General features: G+C 38.1%; 1 protein-coding gene across 4 annotated transcripts; it reads left to right on the plus strand.

The window, feature by feature from the left end:
- Window positions 1-628: 628 nt before the first annotated feature.
- Window positions 629-20,754, plus strand: SLC35B3 (solute carrier family 35 member B3). 4 transcript variants are annotated; one of them, XM_043908578.1, is made up of 11 exons: window positions 629-752; window positions 4,025-4,132; window positions 4,988-5,281; window positions 7,834-7,955; window positions 11,669-11,823; window positions 13,067-13,174; window positions 14,415-14,512; window positions 16,785-16,877; window positions 17,291-17,402; window positions 18,411-18,480; window positions 20,047-20,754. In XM_043908578.1, exons 3-11 carry the CDS (start codon window positions 5,081-5,083, stop codon window positions 20,195-20,197), a joined length of 1,110 nt encoding a protein of 369 aa, XP_043764513.1. In that variant the 5' UTR covers window positions 629-752; window positions 4,025-4,132; window positions 4,988-5,080; the 3' UTR covers window positions 20,198-20,754. The 4 variants fall into 4 exon arrangements, with proteins under 4 accessions (XP_043764513.1, XP_043764511.1, XP_043764514.1 ...); XM_043908576.1 differs by lacking the exon at window positions 4,025-4,132; XM_043908579.1 differs by lacking the exons at window positions 4,025-4,132; window positions 18,411-18,480.
- Window positions 20,755-22,643: the final 1,889 nt, after the last annotated feature.

Consider the following 22,643-nt stretch of genomic DNA (forward strand, 5'->3'; position numbering starts at 1 on the left):
TGCAGCCCTAGCTATAGGGTAAACGTTTAGTTTGGGGGCTGGCTGAGCTGTGGTATCTACACATTCTGAGCAGCAAGTGCACCGTCACAACAACGCTAATTTTCGCGAAAAGGACCGGGGTTGCCGTAGCCAAAAGCTGAATTATTCCGTCAGAGGCAACCCAAGCATTACTTGGGTTCACCGTCTCCAGAAAGCAGGTAGAACATGGAAGTAGAGAAAGGTAGTGTGACTTTACCCCATCTCATTTGGATCGAGCAGAGGTAAGAGGGAACCCCTGGGGTGTCTGTATCGGGGTTCAACATTCTCCAGCCGGCTTCCTTCTCAAATTCCAGGGCAAGGCCACCTGCTTGGCAGCCAAAGGAGCTGCACGGGCTCAGAGGCTCGAAGACTAGAAACAATAGCAGCACAGCTCGGAGGAAGAGAGCTCTCCACCCGACAGTCACTCGCCGCCGGGACGCTACGTTTAACCGGCTGAGCAGCGAACTCGCAGCATCATCTCTGGACCACAGCGGCGCTGGGCCAGCGAGCGCCGGGGCAGAGGGCGCATGCGCGAGGCGTAGCCGCGCCCCTGCCGGCGGAGGCTCGGGGCCGGTGAGGGGGCGGGGCCGCGCGACTGCGCACGCGCAGGCGGACACATAAGCGGAAGTGGCGCGCGGGCGCCGGGGATGCGAGCACCTGGCGAGGAGGCGGCGCCTGCGGCTGCGGTGGCTGAGGTGGCAAGTGCCGGAGTGGGCGAGGAGGAGACGCAGGAGGTGATGGCAACGGACCTGGGGAGGGGGAGACGCTGCGTCTGGCTGAGGCTGCCCCTAGGCTGGGGTCCCCCTTCCAGGTGACCCAGGGCCCCCCCCTCCGACCCCCGGGCCTTTCGCCGTGTTTAGGACCCAGCCCTCCCCGTCCTCCCTGAGAACCGTGACACGGCCCACCTGCATCCTCGTGAGGGAGCGGGACGAGGTCGGAAGACAGGGCGCCGGGGCCTGGCTTAACGGAAACCTGCTGGCACGGTCTCCCCTTGTGCCCTCCGGCTGGCGAGAGCTCGCTCGGGCCGGTGTGTGGACCCGCAGGCCCGAGACCACCTCTGGGAGGGTCTGGTCTGCTAGGCTATTCCCCCAGGGGCCTCTTTCAGCCTCCTCCTGGCTTCCTACCACGACAGCGTTTAGAGTTGACAACTACTTCCCGGTTCTGCGTTCAGCGGGGCACTCTGGTACTCCGCTGTCCACCTGCAGTGCGAGGTGACTGTCCTCATCGGGGTGTCAAGTTCGTGTCATGACCTTCCGCTCGTACCCTGCAGACTCCTCCAGGCTTTGCCGTTTCACTCCCACCACCTTGTTGTTTTCTGAGAGGTTGAAAGAAGGAGAAAGGGTTTGGTGTTCTTTTTGTGATTTTTTTTTTTTTTTTTTTTTTTAGTATTGGGCATATGCATTTCTTCTACAGTAAGATATCAGACGTCTAGAACTGTTTATTGGATGGACGTTTTTCTAACTGACATAGTTTGGGATTCGGAAGAGAGAGATACAGACTTTGATTTAATTTAGACAGGTGTTATTTGTATCTGGTTGCACTGCAGGTGACAAAGGGTCGATCCCTAGGTCAGGAAAATCCCCTGGAGGAGGAAATGGCAACCCACTCCAGTCTTCTTGCCTGGCGAATCCCATGGACAGAGGAACCTCTCAGGCTGCAGTCCAAGAGGACTGAGCAACTAACACTTTTATTTGTACTTAATTTCTTAATATACCTGTTCAATCCTAATTTTAGTTTTTCCCCTTGGGGAAAAAGAGTCAGTCAGTTTATTTGCTCAGACGTGTCTGACTCTTTGCAACTCCATGGACTGGAGCACGCCAGGCCTCCCTGTCGGTCACCAACTCCTGCAGCTTTCTCAGACTCATGTCCATCGAGTTGGTGATGCCATCCAACCATCTCATCCTCTGTCATCCACTTCTCCTGCCTTTAATCTTTCCCAGCATCAGGGTCTTTTCCAGTGTGTTAGTTCTTCACATCAGGTGGCCAGAGTATTGGAACTTCAGCTTCAGCATCAGTCCTTCCAGTGAATATTCACGACTGATTTCCTTTAGGATTGAATGGTTGGATTTCCTTGCAGTCCAAGGGACTCATCAACACCACAGTTCAAAAGCATCAATTCTTTGGTGCTCATCTTTCTTTATAGTCCAACTCTCACATCCATACATGACTGCTGGAAAAACCATCGCTTTGACTAGATGGACCTTTGTTGGCAAAGTAATGTCTCTGCTTTTTAATATGCTGTCTAGGTTGGTCAGAGCTTTCTTTCCAAGAAGCAAGCATCTTTTAATTTCATGGCTGCAGTCACCATCTGCAGTGATTTTGGGGCCCCCCCAAAATAAAGTCTCTCACTGTTTCCATTGTTTCCCCTCTATTTGCCATGAAGTGATGGGACCAGATGCCATGATCTTAGATTTTTGAATGTTGAATTTTAAGCCAGCTTTTTCACTCTCCTCTCTCACTTTCATCAAGAGGCTCTTCAGTTCCTCTTCACTTTCTGCCATAAGGGTGGTGTCATCTGTATATCTGAGCTTATTGATATTTCTCCCAGCAATCTGAAAAGGAATAACCTTTAAAAATGAGCACACAGTTTCTTGAACTTTGTGCAGTGAAGTGTGTTCTAAGAAATAGCACAGAATCTTGTTTTTCTCTGTTTTATAATTATACCCCACAGGTCATGTTTAATATCCAGAGTCCAGTTAATCTAGCTATAAATGGCAAGATTCTTTTAACTGTAAAGCATAGTGTGGCAAAATACAAAATCAGGTGTTTTTTTAGGTTTTTCACATCATAGTAGCATATTTTCCTTATAGCCTACCATTTTGTGGTGGGATACTTTTCTTCTAAAGGTTAAGAAAGAGTAGATTAAGAAGTTAAATTTTATTTCAGTAGGTCATTTTAAATCAATGTTCTCACCATTCATTTATTTTTAAATTTCAATATGTGCTGGAAATGCTACTGTTTTATTCCAGATGATGATTAATGTCAGTCACTGATGCCTGAAATGGAAGGAATACGGCCGTCAGGGTCACAGTTATTGGCGATCAGAGCTCAGTGTCCTCCTCTATCAGTCACATAATCTAAACCAGTGATGTTCTGTTTAGTAAAACATTGCATTCTCAATTCCAGGAAGGGAGAGGAAGTTTAAAAACCTACACAAGAACAGATTTATTTGAATGGTGCTGTACACCCAGGCCAAAACATATGGAAAATAGTTGCTAACTTTTTTGTTTCTTCTTCATTCAGACACAACATTTAGGTAAGGTCTTTTAAGGCATGCTTTATAATGAAAGTCATATCTCAAGGGGATCCTGCAAGATGACTTTAAAAGTCTAAACAGAGATGACATTAATTAAGCATGTGGGAAATAAGAACATGTCTAAAAGAAATACAGAAAGGAAGTACAGTAAAAACTTCTTAAAAGTACACATTTTTCTGTCTAGAAACATGGCAGGTAGCTTGTTCAACAAACAATCTTCGATGCCTGTGTATTACTGTTAGTTACAAGTTGTATTCAGAGCCTTGACCCCAAGTTTAAATTGCAGAACAGGGCCTACTTAATCTCTGTAACTCAGCAGATTAGAAGGGATCTTGAAGAAGTGACTAATTATTGCCATTTTAAACTTCCATATCGCAAGGGGGGTGTTTGTTTGGTTTTGTTTTTTCTTTTAAGATTTCCGGATAATTCACTGTCAAAATTATTATTATCCTCTTCCTTCAAGTAGAGTCTTATGTTTTAGTTCCCTCTGGATTGTAACAGTCTCTTGTAGGAAAGTAATTTTTTCTTAATAAGTTTGTTCTGTACTTTGTCATACTTCTACACTGTCTCATCAACTTTTACATGAATTTATTTTTCAGTTTCTATTAATCCAAAGAGAAGTTGACAGTCATCTGTGGAGCTTTCATGATATTTTTTTTTTTTTTTTCACAAACTAACAAAAAGTGTTTTTTTTTTCACTTTTTACAAACCCAAGAACTTCTTTATTTTTTATTTCTTTTCTCTAAACAGCTTTATTGGGGTATAATTGATACATACAAGAAATGCACATGTTTAATAGATAGAATTGGATGAGTTTGGGCATATGCATACTCCTGAGATCTCATCTCCATATGCAAGGTAATGGACATATCTGTCCTCACCAGAAGTGCCTTGTGTTCCCTGGATGTGTGTGTGTTTTGCTATTAAGAATGCTTTACATAAGATCTACCCGCTTAACAAATGATTGAGTGCACAGCCCCACATAGTTAACCATAGGTTCTGTGTTATAGGGTCTCTGCAACAGGTGATGTCTAGGGCCAGAGTTATCTGGTGTAACTGAAGCTCTATACTCACTGAACAACTATACCAAAGACTTTTTAAATTACAATAATGTTCTCTAAAGGAAGAGAACATTTCCTTTTAACTCAAGAGATGCTGTTGCTAAAGCATAGTATCTTTTCTGTAATCTCAGATAAATCTGGATTTTTACATAGGCTACGTATGTTTGACTTTATTTTACAGTGTCTTTAGCAAATAAATTTTACAGTTGGCTTAGTAGCTGTAGGAGTTTGGGCTATTCTTTACTCTTTTCTATGATCAGAGATTGACTTTTAATGTTGAAGATGTTCTGCATATGCTATTGTGGGCTTTAAAAATTATATCCTCACTACAGATAGAAGCATAATAAAGGCACCCTTACTTCTTTACTTCTTTGAAATAAATACAAGGTTAGCTTTTGATTTGTTGCTGTGGAGGTAAGAATGGTGTGTATTTAGTGGTGTATTGGTCTTTATCAGGTGAAGGTAAATTGTTTAGAGAGTAAACCTATTTTGGTCGATTGGAAGCTTGAAGAGGAGAATTAATGTAAAATATCCAGAGAGAATGACTCTTACCTATATAAATTTCAAAATGTGATCTGATATAGTATTTGGAGCATAGCACTTTACTTGATGGTCTGAATGTTTTGCTCGAATTGTTTATTCCCTTCTGTAGGACTTGGCTCAGCAGGCAGAAGGAGGACTGAACAAAGGAGAGAAAACCAACAAAGATAACTTTGGTAGCACTGAATGCGGCAAAATAAGAACAATGGATCTCAAGTTCAACAGCTCCAGGAAATACATTTCTATCACTGTCCCCTCCAAAACGCAAGCAATGTCACCACACATCAAGTCTATAGATGACGTTGTAGTGCTTGGCATAAATCTCAGCAGATTCAACAAACTGACTCAGTTTTTAATATGCGTTGCTGGAGTTTTTGTATTTTACCTAGTTTATGGATATTTACAGGTAAAAAATTAGTTGTTTATAATATGTTAATTATTTGTGGTAGTTGAGCTCATTATGGGCCCTAACAATTTTGTCCAAGAGACTTCCCTTCATAGGATAGCAAGTTGATTCACAAATTTGAGTTTCTTAGTATACTAGTAGAAAAGGGCTACTTAAGATAAAATTGGCTGAAAACAGGGATCCAAATTTTAGAGTGAAGTATTTTACATGGGGGAAGGGGAGCCGTAGACAATTTTTAAAAACTAAAATTATGAAAAAATATGAAGTGTTATGTTTTGGAAAATGTATAATAAGTAAATATAACCATGTGTTTTTTAAAAGAAAATGATTCAAGTATTGATTGGTATTTTGGAACACAGTTCTCACATAAAATTGAACAGCACAAAAGCTATATTCCCGTTTACTTTTAAATTCCTGGAGCTCAATAAGAGGTCATTTTGCAAGAATATATCTGGATGTTTAATATTTTTCCAAGGGTGTGTCTTTAATCCTATACTATTTGAATCATTCTTTACTTTAAGCATCTGTTGTGTTCTCATCCTTGTTGGTTTCCTCTTGTAAACACACTTTGTGCTCAGTCGTGTCCAACTCTTGCAGTCCCATAGACTGTAGCTCTCCAGGCTCCTCTGTCCCTGGGATTCTCTAGGCAAGAATACTGGAGTGGGTTGCCAGTGGATTCTCCAGGGCATCTTCCCGACCCAGGAATCGCACCCGAGTCTCCCGCATTGCAGGCAGACTCTACTGACTGAGCTACAAGGGAAGCCAACTTTGCCAGAACATTATTTTTCTGTGATTTTTGCCTCTGCAAAAAATGTCTAGCATTGCCACAGTTTGTCTTGTATTTGTGTTGTTTTATGGGATAATTGTATACATCTGACCAGCAAAGTCCTGACCTTCAAAGACATGAGCTGGATGGATAACAATCCAGGCTAGTGTAAACAGCAGACATATTCTCAATTGTCAGTTCATTAGTGGATATTTTCAGCCTTTACCAACTTGCTTTTTCTTTGCAGTTCCCTAACATGAGAAATCTTTATAATTCAAGAAAAGGAAAGTGATGCATTTTCTTAAATGTAGATAATATTTCTGATATTCTTTATAATCAGAGTAATCTTAAAACTAATTATTTGCTTTTCCTTTATCTTATAGAAATGAAATATAAAAGTAAGTTTAAAAATGGAAAATAGAATTGTGACTATTCCTTTGCTTCTAAAAGTGCCATAGGGTGTCTTAGTGTAAAACAACATGAATTTTAAAAATCTTAATATTTATATTGATAACTGTTTTTCTACTAGAAGATGATATAAAAATTCAGGTATAACAATGAAGAACAACACAAAATAGTAACTTTTATCAGATGTTGGAATTTCTTGTTGAGAAGCATTTTTTCTCCTTTGAAAAACCACTGTTACCAAATAACTTGGGAGCAAAGTTAGCCATTGTAATGGAAAATGAATTAGAAATTTACAAATTTCGTTAAGTTTTTATTTGATAAATGATCAGGGATTTTAACTTAAAACTAATATGTTCGAAATTTCTTTTAAAATTAGATAAACTGATTAAATTGTAACATTACTTTTGTGAGAACTGACATTGCTACTAACTCTTCCATAAAACTCCATATTAAAATAGTTTAAAGAAAATGGGGTTTTGTAGTAAATTTAGCAATATAGAAAGTGAAATATTTACCTAGTGTCAGGATATTAATAAAGATTTTTTTGTGTTTTTATAAACTAGATAACTCCTACTAAATAACTCATAGACTTACTTAAACATGAAATCTAAAGTTGGCAAATTGCACAGAATCCTAAATGGACAAAATCAATTCAGGATCTTTTTAGAGCCTATGTTTAGTTTTTCTTTGAACATAAATTTATCCATCAATTTCATCTTTTTAAAATTTATTTAAAGTATAGCTGAAATGTATATTTATACTATATATTATGTAATTTTATATAATATTTATATATGTGGTAGGTGATTTATTCAGCTAAGCCAGATAACTTTATTAGACAACTTAATGAGATTAAGAATGGCTTATTAACAATTAACAAATTTTTTTCATGATATAACATTATGTTTAGGAAAAGTAACCATTCTTCTATAAGGGAAGGTTTTTTATGTAATCCATGATGCAGGAATTCTAAAAAAAAAAACCATTAACTAGTGAGTTGAATGATTATTTTAATACAGGAAAACAGGCTTGAGGTAGTAGACTTCTAATGAGACTTGCTTTTTAAAAAGTACATGAGTTCTTCAGTCAGCCGCCTCCCTCATTGTTTTGGGCAACTCTCTTAATTTTGGTCTTTTAAAAAAAAAGAAAAGCATGCAATGGGGTTACTTCCTAGTTCTTCCTCCCCGCCTCCTGTTGTGCTGGATGTCTGCCGCATCTGAGCTTCTCTAAGAAGCCTTACGTTTGGATGGTTTGGGGTTCATTTTGCTGTTTTGAGGGGTGAAGCTTGGTTTCTATTAAAATGCTGTGCTTATATGAATTCATTGTGAGGAGATTGGTCCTCCGCTGAACTTAACAGTGTTCATGTATCTCTTGACAGGAATTAATATTTTCAGTGGAGGGTTTTAAGCCCTATGGCTGGTATCTTACTTTAGTGCAGTTTGCATTTTACTCCATATTTGGCCTAATAGAACTTCAGCTAATTCAGGACAAAAGGAGAAGGTATGTGGTTTGCTTGTTTTTATTTTTATTTTTATTTTTTGGCAGTTAAGTACATGACTAGTAGTTAATTTTTTTGTTTTATTATTTTGGGCACATGGAGTATGTTATATGTGAAATATATGTTTTACGTTAATAAAACATTTAATACCCAAGAATTTTCATCAGTGTTGTCAATGTATTAAAAATAGTGAATTTGATATTTCCATTATATATTGAAAAAGGTAGTATCCCCTGAAGTGTAACATTACCAAAAACTTGCTGAAGGAATTTCCTGATGGTCCCGTGGTCAGGACTCTGCACGTCACTGCAGGGGCCCTGGTGCAGTCCCTGGCCAGGGAGCTGAAATCCCACAAGCCACGCAGTGCCGCCAGAAACAGAATGTTGTTCAGACTCAATAATAAGATAGATTTTCTTAGAACATATTCAGATGTACATGTATGTTCTTATAATGGAAATAGGTGTGATTACTGAAAATTTTATACTACCTAAGAGTGGCCTGATATGAAATGTCAATACCTATTTTTATACTGGTTTTTTGAAATGGACAGTTAATGCTTTGTTTTGTGGGTTATGTTCCACTTATCACATTTGTAATGACCAGCAGTAGGGATTATATTCATGGACATTAGAGAAATTTCATAATGTTCCTTCCCATCAAAACTTAAGCGTTTATATGACAGTATCCTAGGTGGTTTATATGACCACCTAAGTTTGAGTAATATCTTGAAATATTTTTCCTGGCATATTGAACAATATGCAATGAAAACTTCGTCTCTTATATCAGAATGTGGTAGGGAATTTGAATATAATATTTTCTGGGTAAGTTTAAGTGTGGTTATCCTGTCATGTCAGACCCTAGAATGTGAGTATTTCATACATATATTGGATAGTTTAAGTGTACCAAGGAGATAACAGTGTTGACATTGTCTTCATTGATATAAATGTTTTCTTAAATAGGTGTTTTTGATGTTTGTATGAAGACAACTATAAAATTTTAAATATTTAAATGAGCAACATCAGTATCATTGGTCTGATTTTACCTCTCAACCTCTATATTGCCAATAAATTATTACGGCAGCAATTTTAAAAATATTTTGATTCCAAGATCTTCTTTATTATTTTCATGCTCTGAAACTCTGCAAGACTTAGCTCAACCATAGGAGATAGAATAGAAAGTAAGTAAATGCATCTGTCAAGACTAATATACGTGGAAACTTGATGATTTATTATGTATTGCAAACTGCTGGACCTCTGATTGCTTTAAAGTAAAAAAAATCACAATGCTGTATTTATTAGATGAAAAAAACACAAGATGACGCATCCTCCTAAGTGGTAAATTTTAAAAAGATACAGCTTCTTCTCAGCTACCAAAAGATGGAGAGTGAGCCATCAGTCATGTTTTTCCCAGCATTCAAATCACATGCCCATAACATATTTAAAGACAAAGTCGTTTGTGTTTGACGTAAACAGAGGTGAAGAAATTAGGTAGAAGAATTTATAGCCCTATAATAAAATGTAATTATGAATTGAGAACTTTTCATTCCGAGGCACATTAAAACCCTTTTTAGAAAAAAAAAAAATCTTTAAAGGTGTATTACAGTGAAAACATGCCCAATTGCATATTTCTGAATATGTATCTATCTCTGAATTTATTTAAGTGGCACTGCTCTTTAGACCTCTAATTAGTTGAATTCTTTGCTTAGTTTTTTCTTCTTGTATTTATGTGAATATCCATGAGCTTGTAAGAGCACAGAATTGGGGGTTAGAAAATGTGGATTTGAGCCTCCTGTTAGTTCTGTCAATTCCCCAGGGAAGTTTCTGACATTGTCTCTGTTTCATGTTGAGGATGAAATATGGCGATGTGTGGTATCACATGTCATGGTCTAGAATTCCTTAAGTATACGCCTTGCTATTTCAGTGAAGATGACCTTGTAACTTTGGTGTTAATTTCTCTGTGTGAGTTTTCAGTAAAGATCTGTCAAATTGCTTTTCCAAGAACTATTCAGAGTTACAGCTTCCCCATCATATCTAAAGTAGTAAGTAGTTGGAGTATTCAAGTAGAAACAGTGAGAGTCCTAGAGGCAAGATGGTGAAATCTAGCCTCATTTCACCAGTGAGAAAGCAGACCTGGAGGAGAGCTGGGATTTCCACGAGCTCATGCCCCACGCTGGGACCTTTTGAATTTAGGTTTCCTGAATTGCAGGCTGGTTTTTCTTCTTTACTGCACTGCTTTTCTAATCTTGTGATTCTTCTGACTTGAATTTTCTGGCCACTGTTTGCAATTTATGAGTGAGGAAATTCGCCCCTTCTGACTTCTGTCATCTCCTGGAGAAGCAATGCTGTACCTCCTTCACTGGTAACCCCCCTGAGGGTTAAACCCCACGGACAGTGTAGAAACCAGTGTCTGTGTACACTGATACGTGTGGGCATGCCCAGTTATTTCCACGTGAATTTTGAATATTGACCACTGTGTTCGTAGTTAAGTGTAAGCAAAAGTCTCAAAATTGAATTGGAGTGATACATTATAATTGAACTTTTCTAGTAAATTATTTTGCCTTATGCATAGCCATGTTAAAAAAAAAAAGGAATTTTGTTGTCTTGATTTAAACATGAACACAAATCCCAAAATGAAGACTAGATCTAAATCTGCAACATAAATCTAAAAATGCAACATAATAGAATTATGTGAATGTACAAAGTTATTATTTTAGACCATTGAGTATCTATTCAAAGTAACCATATGCTCCCAAGAATAGCTCAGAATTCTGAAGATACCATATTAAGAGTCTCCTTTAGGAAGTCCAGTTAGAACCCAAAGTAGAATATCTGGGATCAAGAGAGAGTCGGATTCCTCATCTGAAAGTTGGTTGTTTTAACAATTTATAGAATTAATACCATTGGAGATAAGGCATAAGACTTTATAGTAATAAAAATCATCTAGAGTTTTAAACCACCATGGACTTCCTAGAGAAATTCTGCTCTGATTATTCGAGCAGAATGGACAGGTATATTTTTCCTAATGCTAGATGGAAACATTGGGAAACAACAGCAGTTAGGAGTTAAAAGGAGCTGAAAGTTAACTAAGGCTGCCCTGGTGGCTCGGACGGTAAAGAGTCTGCCTGCAGTGCAGGCGACCCAGGTGGGATCCCTGGGTCAGGAAGATCCCCTGGAGAAGGAAATGGCAATCACTCCAGTTTTCTTGCCTGGAGAACCCCATGGACTGAGGATCCTGGTGGGCTGCAGTCTATGGGGTTGCAAAAGAGTCAGATAACGATTCAGTGACTGAACAGCAGCAGCAAGGTGCTCTTTTACCGTTTTAGAAGCCAGTATTTCTTAGAAATCCATTCTTCTTGTCTACATTTAGTCAAGATGGTTTTTGTATGTAACTGTAACTACTGTTAAAAAACCTTAAATGTAACAGACATTTATACTTTCAGTAACAATATAAGTAACTCTCTAATGTACTACTTTTTCACACAGTTGAGAGCCCTCACTTACAGTTCATTAAATAAGGGTAAACTTATTTTTACCAGCATTCTCTTATACAAGTAAGCAGTGCTATACCTTTAAGAATAGTGATATTTTACCAATATTTCTAGAAGTATTAAACAGAAATTAGAAAAGTAATTAGAAATTTACACATTGTAAGCACATTCTCTTACAGTAGTATAATTGGGTCCCAAAATGAAGATTTTGAAAATTGTCTTTTACAGAATACCAGGAAAAACCTACATGATAATAGCTTTTCTAACTGTGGGTACTATGGGGTTATCAAACACTTCCTTGGGCTACCTGAATTATCCTACCCAAGTCATCTTCAAGTGCTGCAAATTGATTCCTGTTATGCTAGGAGGAGTTTTTATTCAAGGTATAGTAATGATATGTTTTCATACTGTTTGAAGCTAACAGGATATGCTGTGACATCTAGCATTAGGAAAAACATTAAACTTCGATTAATATCTTTAATGAACATTCTCGGTATTGTAACAATTCTGAGTGATAATCTAATATAAATAAGATATTATAAAAACACTGATACTTCCCTGATATACCTCAGGGTCTGAAACCTTTGGACTTGGGGAAAATCAAAATAGTATTTTGTTTTATTCCTTTTGCCTGGAGTCTACTACATTGCCAAAAGGCTGTATTCACATATTGAAGGCTTAGCTCAGAAGTACCCAGAAAGCTCTGTTTTCAATTCTGATTTTCCTACTCTCCAGGGCTCCACTCTCCACCTCTGTTGTACAAATAGATAATTCTCGTGATGAAGTACAGCTTAAGCTGAGCAAAAGTGTTCTTTAACCCACTCTGCTGAGCCCCAACTAAGTTACAGGCCTATGAAAGCTGGAGTAAAAGAGGAAGCAGTGACAGTGACAAGCTGTGGAGCAAGTTCATATGACTGTCACGAGGAATATTCCTGTTCTGATAACACTAGATTTCTCACACAGCCCTGACTGCATTTTATGCGTTATAAGCCTTCCCAAAAGAGCCTTTTAAAATGAAAATATGCATGTCAACTGAAACATATAATTTCAGGGTAACTGTTCACATAAGAAAAAATCTCAATTCCTCTTAAAAAATCACATTTAACTCTGTAAATGACTTAACCTGTATAATAATATCTCATTACAATCCTTCCAAAAAGTTACATTGTGTAATTTCCTTATTTAAATGTAGATGTACTGAAATAAGTTAATCCTCACCAGTTTAGAAGTTATCTGACGAGTTATTTGCAAACTTATATATAGCCTGAATAACTACTCTGGTTACTTTGTAAACTTAGAAACTATAAGATAATTCATAGGCTTATGTTATAAAATAAAAGAGGCACTAATTCCACAAACCTTTTAAATGTTCTAATTTAATCACTATCATAACAGATGAAAAAAGGATTTCATATCTAATTTAAAGGACATTTTGGTGCTCATAGGATAATTTAATCTTCAGAAACTCTTCTGTGACCATCTCATCCCTTGACTAAAATGTTCTTGATCATTTCTGACATTGTATATAAAAAGCAATCCCTGCTGAGCTTGTTAGACACATAGATCCAGCACTGTGCTGAGTGGGTAATTGCATAATGAGGTTGACTTACCCTTTATTATACACAGGAAAGCGTTATAATGTTGCAGACGTGTCTGCTGCCTTATGTATGAGCCTCGGCCTGATATGGTTTACCCTAGCCGACAGCACGGTTGCACCAAATTTCAACCTGACAGGTAAGGAGTTTATCTGTCTTCTTGGATTTTGTCAGTGTTTCAGTTCAGAGTAAGAATTTTTATACTTTGATTAGTGTTTTACATGATGGTGTGACATCTGTGGTTCTCATATCTGGCATAAAGTTTTTGGACTCTCATATAAGATGTAGTAAAAGTGTCACAACTCTGAAACATAACCATCGTTTTCAGTACTCTTGTATTTTGACATGACAGGAGGCTGTTTGTCCAGTTAGGATCTCCTATTTTGAAGTACTTGATAGATCAATCTTTTAAGGACTGAGTTGGAAATAAACACACAAGTTATAGAGCCACAGTAGTAATGGTTATTTTCTTAAGAAAAAAGAAATGTGCACACTTACTTTTCATTGTTTTAACTTCTTTGTGTCCACACCTGCAAAAGGAAGATTATATTTGGAGACCGAGGGGAAAAGTCATTTCAGAGGCATGTGCATGCTTAGTCGTTAAGTCGTGTCTGACTTTTTTGCAACCCCGTGGATTGTAGCCCGCCAGGCTCCTCCATCCATGCAATATCTCAGGGAAGAACACTGAAGTGGATTGCCATCTCCTCCTCCAGGAGATCTTCCCAACCCTGGGGTCAAACCTGTGACTCCTGCGTTGCAGGCAGGTTCTCTATACCACCTGAGCCACCAGGGACAGGAGTGGTTCACATAAAAAAGAGATAAGAGCCTGCCTCACACGAAGGCAGTGGGAGCGCATGACGGATGTGAAAGCCCCTGCACACGGGGGTGGGTGATGGCGATGATGGAAAAGGTGGTCTCAGTGGTTCTGTCATTCTCACCGTATTTGTTCAGTACAGTGTTTCTTTCAGACTTGTAACCTAATCACTAAAGTTCTTAAACTGCCTGGCTTCATTTCTGTGCATTGTGGAAAGAGCCTTTTAAAACGAAAATGTGTATATAAAACCCATATAAAATCCAGGATAACTGCAAAATAATTATCTCAAGTCCTATTAAAAATCAATAAACATAAAACTATTATTTGACATGATTATTAAACATCATAAGGTGATGGCATTAATGCAATTTATTAATATTAGTTTTGTTTTCTTCAATAATATCACCTACATGCCTGTTACAACTGGATGTGGATAAAAGTACTCTACTGAGCAAGTGTAATTTAAGGTCTGCTGTGTTTTTAGCCCAGCTAAGTTTCTGATAAGTCTTGATCACTGTTCATCCATTTGCCTGAGGAGGTTGTTTTTTCTTGTGCCTTCCTGAAGGTGTGGTCCTCATCTCGCTGGCCCTGTGTGCAGACGCTGTCATTGGGAATGTCCAAGAGAAAGTCATGAAGCTGCATAATGCTTCTAATTCAGAAATGGTAAATGCTCTCGTGCTTTTTCATCACATCAGACAGACTCAAAAATGATGATGTCCTTAGTTTTATAACAAAACTATAGTACTGAAGACTTGCATTTTTGCATTGCATTTTTAAACTGGTTTATCATCACTATTTTCATTAAAGTAGCACATTCAAGTGTCATACGAAGGTAAAAAGTAAAATACCATTGTCACCACTAACACCTTATGATAAGCATTTGATAATCTTTTTTCCTCTTTGATTTATGGAGTTTGGGGCATGTTAAAAAATTTCTGTTGCATCATTTTTATTCTTTCTTTGTATCTGGTATTATGTTCCATCTAGAAGTTTATAATGTGCATGTAGTTTAGCTTATCTTTTGCTTCATGGCTTCTGGCTGTGCATTATTATTGAAAAGGGCTTTTCCAACTCTAAAATTTTAAGAATTTTATGCCAGTTGCCTCCTAGTTTTATAATCTCCTTATTTATTAAATCTTTGATCCAACCAAAGCTTTCTATAAATTTTCTTCCATATGACTTTCCACTTGCCCTAGTATCACTTATTGAATAGTTCGCTTTTCCAACTTTTATTTTAAATGTCTCCTTCCATCCTCTCATGTTCTGATGCAGGGTTTAGAATTTTATCCTTTCCATTTTGTTTCTGCACCAGAAGCATATGACAGCAGCTTTATCACCAGATGTTTACCATCTGTTAGGACTAGCCAGCATCGTTCCTTTTGTTTTTCAGAATTTTACTGCCAGTAGTTATTCTTGGGTGTTCATATCCCCAGATAAACTAGAAATCTCATTGGTATTGTGATTGGTATGGCATTGAATAATAAATTAATTTAGAGAGAATGGTATCTATACACTTGATTCTTTCAGTCCAAGAATGAGGTATGACTTTCCTTTTATTCAAGTGTTTCCTTTAAATGTCCCTTAGACTTTCAAGTTTTCTTTGTATAAATCCAGTTATTTTTTTTTACTGAAGTTATTGTTAGGTGTTTCATCTTTTTGCCCTCATTACTGCAAATAGTATCTTCTCTTCCTGTGTGTCTTCTAACTGGTTGGCATTTGTATGCAGTAAATACATCATGTGTGTGTTTGCGTTAGTTTTACACCCGACCACCTTGCTAGACAGAGAGAGCTCACTGCGCTAAGGGTATGTAGGGCTGGTTACTTTGGGAGCAGAGTGGGGCATCTGTGCGGAGTCCCTGAGAACACAGGAGCCTTAATCTTGGTCAGGAGTTTTCTTGATCATCACCACTCTTCCTGGGTAAGGGAAAGAGCAGAAAATTAAGAAACTATAGGTAATTAGAAAGTTAGTGCAATACAGTGGTTCACACGTACACTCTGCTCTAAGATGGCCTTGGTTTATGTCCTCCCTAAACTAGCTCTCCTCTTTCAGGAAGATGACTTTAAGTTTTAGTTTCCCCATCCACACACTGGTAGGAAATGATGGTCAGGAGTGCCTGACTCCCCTACTGGACAGTGCAGAGAACTCCTCTCAGTGTTATGTGGCACCCTAGGTGATGGGGAGTCTGGGGGAGAATGGATACCTGTGTGTGTGTGGCCAAGTCCCTTCACTGCTCACCTGAAACGATCACACTTTTTGTTAATCGGCTATACCCCAATGCAAAATAAAAAGGTTAAAAAAATATATGTATAGCCGGAAAAAAAAACGTGCCTGTCTCTTCAGCTGGTTATGAGAAATAAAAAGGATTAATCTATACAGAGCATCATTAGCACAGTACCTGACACATAGCAAGTTTTGACGTTTGACAGTAATGCTGATTCTGCTTATAAGGAGCATAATAAACCAGGATAGAAAGATTGGTAGGAAAATTGAGAAATCAAATAATAAATATGCCATATGCTGCTTATTTTCATTATATTTTAATAGTCTTTGCAAGCTTAATGTTTGGGTTTTTCGTGTCTAATAAGTAGTTTTCAGAGTATCTTTGTCTTGTGTATGTTTCTAGGATCCCAACACTAAAATCTGGTTTGAATTCAGTAATTAAGCTAAGCAAAAAATGAATAATTAGGTAGTCATATAGGAAAGGATTAGTTCTGCTGAGTTCTGTTGTACAAGTTACATTATACCTAAAACTTATAAACAGGATCAACCATCATTTCCAAAAAATTAGGCCATATTGAAACAATGATGTTACTTTTAAAATGGTTTCTTCTACACATTTAATTGAATAGATTAATTGAGTCACATATTGAAAACTATTCATTTCCACCTTTGGTTCAAGAGCACTTTTTTCCACTTTATTTTTCTCTTCTCTAGGTTTTGTATTCGTATTCAATCGGTTTTGTGTACATTTTATTGGGATTGACATGCACTAGTGGATTAGGCCCTGCAGTAACATTTTGTTCAAAGGTAAACACTAATCACATTTTTTAAAATAAACATCTTCCATTAGTTTCCTCTGTATTTCTGATTCCCCATGTTCAAAAAGACTATTTTGTTTAGCTTGATGACTTCTTCAATACAGTATATGTAGCTCAGAAATTATTTTAGAAATGAAATGATTTATATTTAAATTTATTTTATCCTTGCTCTTTTCTATAAGTTAATTTTTAAACTATTCATAATGTATAAGTTGGGGATTTTTAATTTCATCATTATTTTTCCATTAAATCAGAACTAAATAAGAATCTTTGCTTGACTGCATTGTTGAATGGCTTATTATTGCTCAAGAAGTTGATTAAAATCTGTAGTTTTATTTCATTTATAATACCTCAGAGTTTGTTTTGCATTTTTCGTTAGAAAAGGTTTTTTATATTTTACAGGATCCAATCCGGACCTATGGTTATGCTTTCCTTTTTTCCCTCACTGGGTATTTTGGAATCTCTTTTGTTCTGGCTTTGATTAAAATTTTCGGTGCCCTTCTTGCTGTAACAGGTAAGGATGACATACTTGATTAGATTATGTAATCAGCATGTCCTCCTGGCCACATGCCCCAGGCTGGCGTGGCGGCTCCAGCCCCTTGGGACTCCAGTCCCTCCGTCTCTCTGCTCTGCCATCTTCATCCTCCTTCCAGGCAGAAAGGTGGAGAGAACATGAAAGACACGTCCATCTCTTTATGTAAACTCCCTAGACTTCTGCTGACACTTGAATTGACTGACACTTGGTTGACTAAACCCAGTTCCATGACCACACCAACTGTATGTAGGAGAGACTGGGCAGGTATCCTGGTTTAAAAATGGGATCCTTTTACTAAGGTAGAAGGAAAAATAGTTTTGGGGAGTCAGGCTCTGACACGTGTTTCCAAAACAGTTCTGGTATTCATTCATTCATGCGTTGAACGTTTATGTCCCCGGAACTAGAATCTGGGAAAGGAGGACCAGTAAGAGAAGGAGCTGAGCCGAGCACACAGTCCAGTGGAGGAGGGTGTGCTGGGGCCACGTGCGGAGTCCCTGTCCCCCCGAGTGGGACCGGGGAGGAAGGTTTCCGGCCATAACCCCTGAAGGACAGAGGACAGGAAGGATGTTCATGGTTTTATCCGGCTGTGCCCACCGTTAGAATGTTAGGGTGTCCTGTAGATTGTTGCCTTCAAAGAATCTCCCCCGTTCTACCTAATCCTATCTTCCTTGGAAAAACGTTTCTTGCCGGACCAAGAATGTCTGTCTAAAAGATGGTGAAGCTCCATAGCATCATGGCCTCCATCAAGTGCTTACTACAATTGTACTGTAAAATGTAGCCTCATTGTTTAATGTCTGTAACCCTGCTGGATTGTGAACGCCATGGTTGCAGGAGCAGTGACTTCCTGTTGTTTTTTTGTTGTTTCCTTGACACCTCATGTAGATCTTGGTGCACAGTAGGCTCTGTAAAGATGTGTCAAATAGATGATTTCCAAAGTATTACCAAGATAGTAGGCACATTCTAAAACCAACCTTTTTCTCCCTACAGTGACAACAGGGAGAAAAGCAATGACCATTGTTCTTTCATTTATATTCTTTGCCAAACCATTCACATTCCAGTAAGTACTTCTCAATTAAACAAGTTTCTCTACCTTTAGGTACTTTCACATTTCCTCTTAAACAGCCGTAATTTCTTTGTCAAGAATCCTTTTCATCTTGACCCACATTTATGGATGTGTCTACTGCTGTTTCAGAAACGTATGTAATTATTTTGAAGAAATCATTTTGTACACTTAAATTGCCTAACCAGTCCCAATGCACTTGTGACCCTGTTTCTTGTATAAATGAATGTGAATGATGTGGTGAGATTAAGGGATCCCCCTTGCCCTGGTGCAGATATATAAATTATAAATATCTACATAGATGATTCTTAAGGTTATTTGCTGCCTTGTCCTACAAAGGATTTGAGGTAGAGAAATATTCTGTAAATTGTGCCCTAATGGTTTTCTCAGTTTCTGGCTTCTGGTAGAAGCACTGGCTGTTTTCTTTACTGTCTAGTATGTATTTGAAATTAGCATCATTTAAACTTACACTGGATGGTAATTGAGAAGATTCGGCCTTAGACATGGTCATTGTACAGTCGTCCCTCAGAATGCACAGAGGACCGGTCCAGGACCCGACATCCAAGGATGCTGAAGTCCCTTTCAGTCAGCGCTTTGCGTCCATAGGTTCCACATATGCACACAGAGGACCAACTGTGTATTTATTAAAAAGAAAAACCACATAGAAGTGGACCTGTGCTTTTCAAACCTGCGTTGTTCAAGGGTCAGGTGTGTAAGCGTAAAGGTAACCACACAATAAATTATCATCCCCATACAGTCAGTCTTCCTTATCCACAGGTTCTGCATTTGCAGACTCAACCAACTGCAGAGCAAAAATATTCAAGAAAAAAAAATTCCAGGAAGTTGCAGAAAGTGCAGTTTGAATTTGCATGGCAGATTCATCGCGTTAGGTCTGATAATAATTTAGAGATGATTAACGGTATACACAGGGTTGTGCATGGGCTATATGCAAATGCTTTGCCATTTTATATAAAAGACCTTAGCATCTGCAGATTTCAGTATCCTCTGGGTAGAGGGGATTAGTTCTGGAACCAGTGCCCAGCTGATAGGAGGGGCACCTGTGTGGTTTGTTTTCTATAAGCGAGCTTCTCTTTGTGCATGGGTTAGGTACCCATTGTATTAATCCACGCCAGTTCTGCTTTCTCTGATGTGCCCCTGTCTGTCTGTGTATTCTGCCCCCCACTGGGATAACCATTGGGCTGCTGTGTTAAATTCCGTGGCAGATTTATGTATCCAGTGCTTTAAACATACTTATGAGACTTGTGGTAGATGTGTTGGACTTTGAATTTACTATTATCCTCAAAACTCAAATGCACTCTATTTAAAATTCTGTAAAATACTTTCCTGACATACATACTTAACATTAAAAATACAGAATTCTATCTACTATGACCTAAATATTATTTGTAAAATAAAATAAATACTATTTTAGTGCTATTATTTTCGGTATCCAGTAGCAAAATATTTTATTGAAGAATTTTTGTGAAATCATCAAATTCTATGGTTAATGATAAATTGTTACTCTGACATTAATCTTTTTTCTTCCTTATTTCTTTCTCTTAGGTATGTGTGGTCTGGTTTCTTAGTTGTCCTTGGTATATTTCTCAATGTTTACAGCAAAAACATGGATAAAATAAGACTGCCATCACCATATGATCTGATAAAGAAGATGGTGGACCTACGGAAGTCAAGGACGTTGGCACAGACTGTGTAGGCAGTAATTCGTTCTGTAAAATTCTGTTTGTAAAATGGAATTAATTCATCAATCAACTTTCCAAAGGGACTTATGAAAACCAAAGGCTCTGAAGGCATGCTATCCATTTGTGGATGGATTACATATGTACGTATGAAGTCGGCCTTTCTTTAGAACCCTGTTTGTCTAACCTCCAGAGCAATCATGAGGGCCTCGCCCGGCACACCTTGGACTGAAACTTCAACATGAAGGACTCTTAATGCTTACAGCCTGTTGAGAATTTCACTGGAAATGGACCATGTTGCAAGCCTGATTGTATATCATTATGACATATCAAAGAAATTGATATGTAAAAATAGACTGTTTTCCTTTTTCCATTCCATTTTGGTGGTCTTATTTAAATTGAATCTCTGTTGTAAGAGTGAACTGATGATTTAAAGTCCAGAGAGAATAACTTCATTATAAATAAAAATTATTCTGTGATTTTTTTTTGTAAAAAGAATGTGTTTGATGGAATTTTGTTATAAAGAGGGAAAATAAAGGTTGGATTTTGTTATGAAGAGGGAAAGTAAAGTATACTTTAAATCTTAGGCTTTTCTCTGATCATTTAAAAGTATACATTAAATGTGCTTTAATTTTTCTGTGGATATAGGGGATAGAGGTAGAAGGGTTGTCATCCTGTGTCCTATAAGTATATATATCACAAGGCAGATTTCCTATTATTCATCAAAGGTGCTAGGAAACTTCATGATCTGAATTTTTAAATTGAAGGGAAAATGTTGTTTAGTGTGTAAGTCATGTCCAATTCTTTTGCAATACCGTGGACTGTAGCCCCCCAGGCTTCACTGTCCATGAGATTCTCCAGGCCAGGATACTGGAGTGGGTTGCCATTTCCTGCTCCAGGGGATCTTCCTGACCCAGGGTTCAAACCTATGTCTCCTGCATTGGCAGGTTTCTTTACCACTGAGCAACCAGGGAATCCTGAAGGGAAAATAATTGTTTTCTTAAATAATAATAAGATTATCATAGTTTCTCTTAAAAGTGAAATTTAATTTGGCAGGTTGAAGATGAGGTAAATTTAAGAACACAAGTAGATTTAGCACAGTATGTTGCTTGCACAGTTTTGAGTCAAGTTCAGAAAGATTTTGGCCCTGATTTTTTAGCACTGAATTTTAGAATTGCTTTAACTGTATTAAATCCCATTAATCTTCATTTTCAGTGTCAGTAATTCTGGCTAAAACAGCTTGATATCCACGCTCTTAGTAATATCACTTACATTTTGTGAGAATAGCATACTTGGAATATTTAATCTCATTCTTAAAGTTCCATCATATTCTGATGGTGACCTTAACCTGTTCTGTGCATACATGGGTACAACAGAACCCAGGATAATTAAGGATCCAGCCCAAGAAATTCTGCTTGATTTTCATGTTGTCCAGTCGCTCAGTTGTGTTCGACTCTGTGACCCCACGGACTGCAGCACGCCAGGCTTCCCTCAGTTCAGTTCAGTCGCTCAGTCATGTTGGACTCTGTGACCCCATGAACTGCAGCACGGCCGACTTCCCTGCCCACCACCAGCTCCCGGAGCTTGCTCAAACTCATGTCCATTGAGTCGGTGATGCCATCCAACCATCTCATCCTCTGTCATCCCCTTCTCCTACCTTCCATCATTCCCAGCATCAGGGTCTTTTCCAATGAGTTGGCTCATGTATCATATGTTAAATAAAACAATGTGAGTCTCTTTCCCCAAATGGTAATCATTTCGAAACTTTTCATATTTTAAAGGGAAAGGTTAATTTGTTCCTTTTTATACTACTGCCTTAAATTCTAAGACAATAAGGATTTGTGCTTTAAAAAAAAAAATTCTAAATCCTTGATGAAATATTACCGTTTTAACTTATCAAGGCATCCTTTTATCCCCATACTTCTCTTAATTTTTTAACTGCCTATTACAAACTCCCCATCCCACCCACCCTACCCCCAATTTTAAACAATTTAACATTTTATTTAAAAGTTTGTCAGGCTAACACTGTACTCCCCATGTTTTTTGACCTGCCATCAGAAAGAGAGAAACTTTATCTCACTTGTATCCATGGAGTAGTAGTAGTGTAAAAATACATACTAATTTCTATAGGAAAGGAAATCAACATTTGAATGTGTACGTTGTGCCAGATTTAAAATATGATCTTTCAGATATTCTATCATGTAGCCTCGCTACCAAAAAGTAACAATAAGGGAATTTAAAATATTAACTACTGGAATTCCCAGGGAATTCCCTGGAGGTCCAGTTGTGGTGCTTCCAGGGTGGAGGCTGGCCGTGCTGGAAAGACTAACCATGTGACTCTACGGTTCGGGGGTTTTGAGCCTCAGGACCTCAGCTCAATCTTTGTGGAAGGTAAGAGGTTTGGAGATTGAGTTCAATCGTATGGTCAGTGATTCAACGAATCGTGGCTATGTAATGAGACCC

The sequence above is a fragment of the Cervus elaphus genome, chromosome 7, assembly GCF_910594005.1.
Source record: "Cervus elaphus chromosome 7, mCerEla1.1, whole genome shotgun sequence".
NCBI classification, from domain to species: domain Eukaryota; kingdom Metazoa; phylum Chordata; class Mammalia; order Artiodactyla; family Cervidae; genus Cervus; species Cervus elaphus.

Coding starts and splice junctions, on each gene's coding strand:
- SLC35B3 (XM_043908576.1), top strand. CDS start 666: ATGCGAGCACCTGGCGAGGAGGCGGCGCCTGCGGCTGCGGTGGCTGAG. Junction 5,282..7,833: donor TAGTTTATGGATATTTACAG/GTAAAAAATTAG, acceptor ATCTCTTGACAG/GAATTAATATTTTCAGTGGA. Junction 11,824..13,066: donor AGGAGGAGTTTTTATTCAAG/GTATAGTAATGA, acceptor TATTATACACAG/GAAAGCGTTATAATGTTGCA.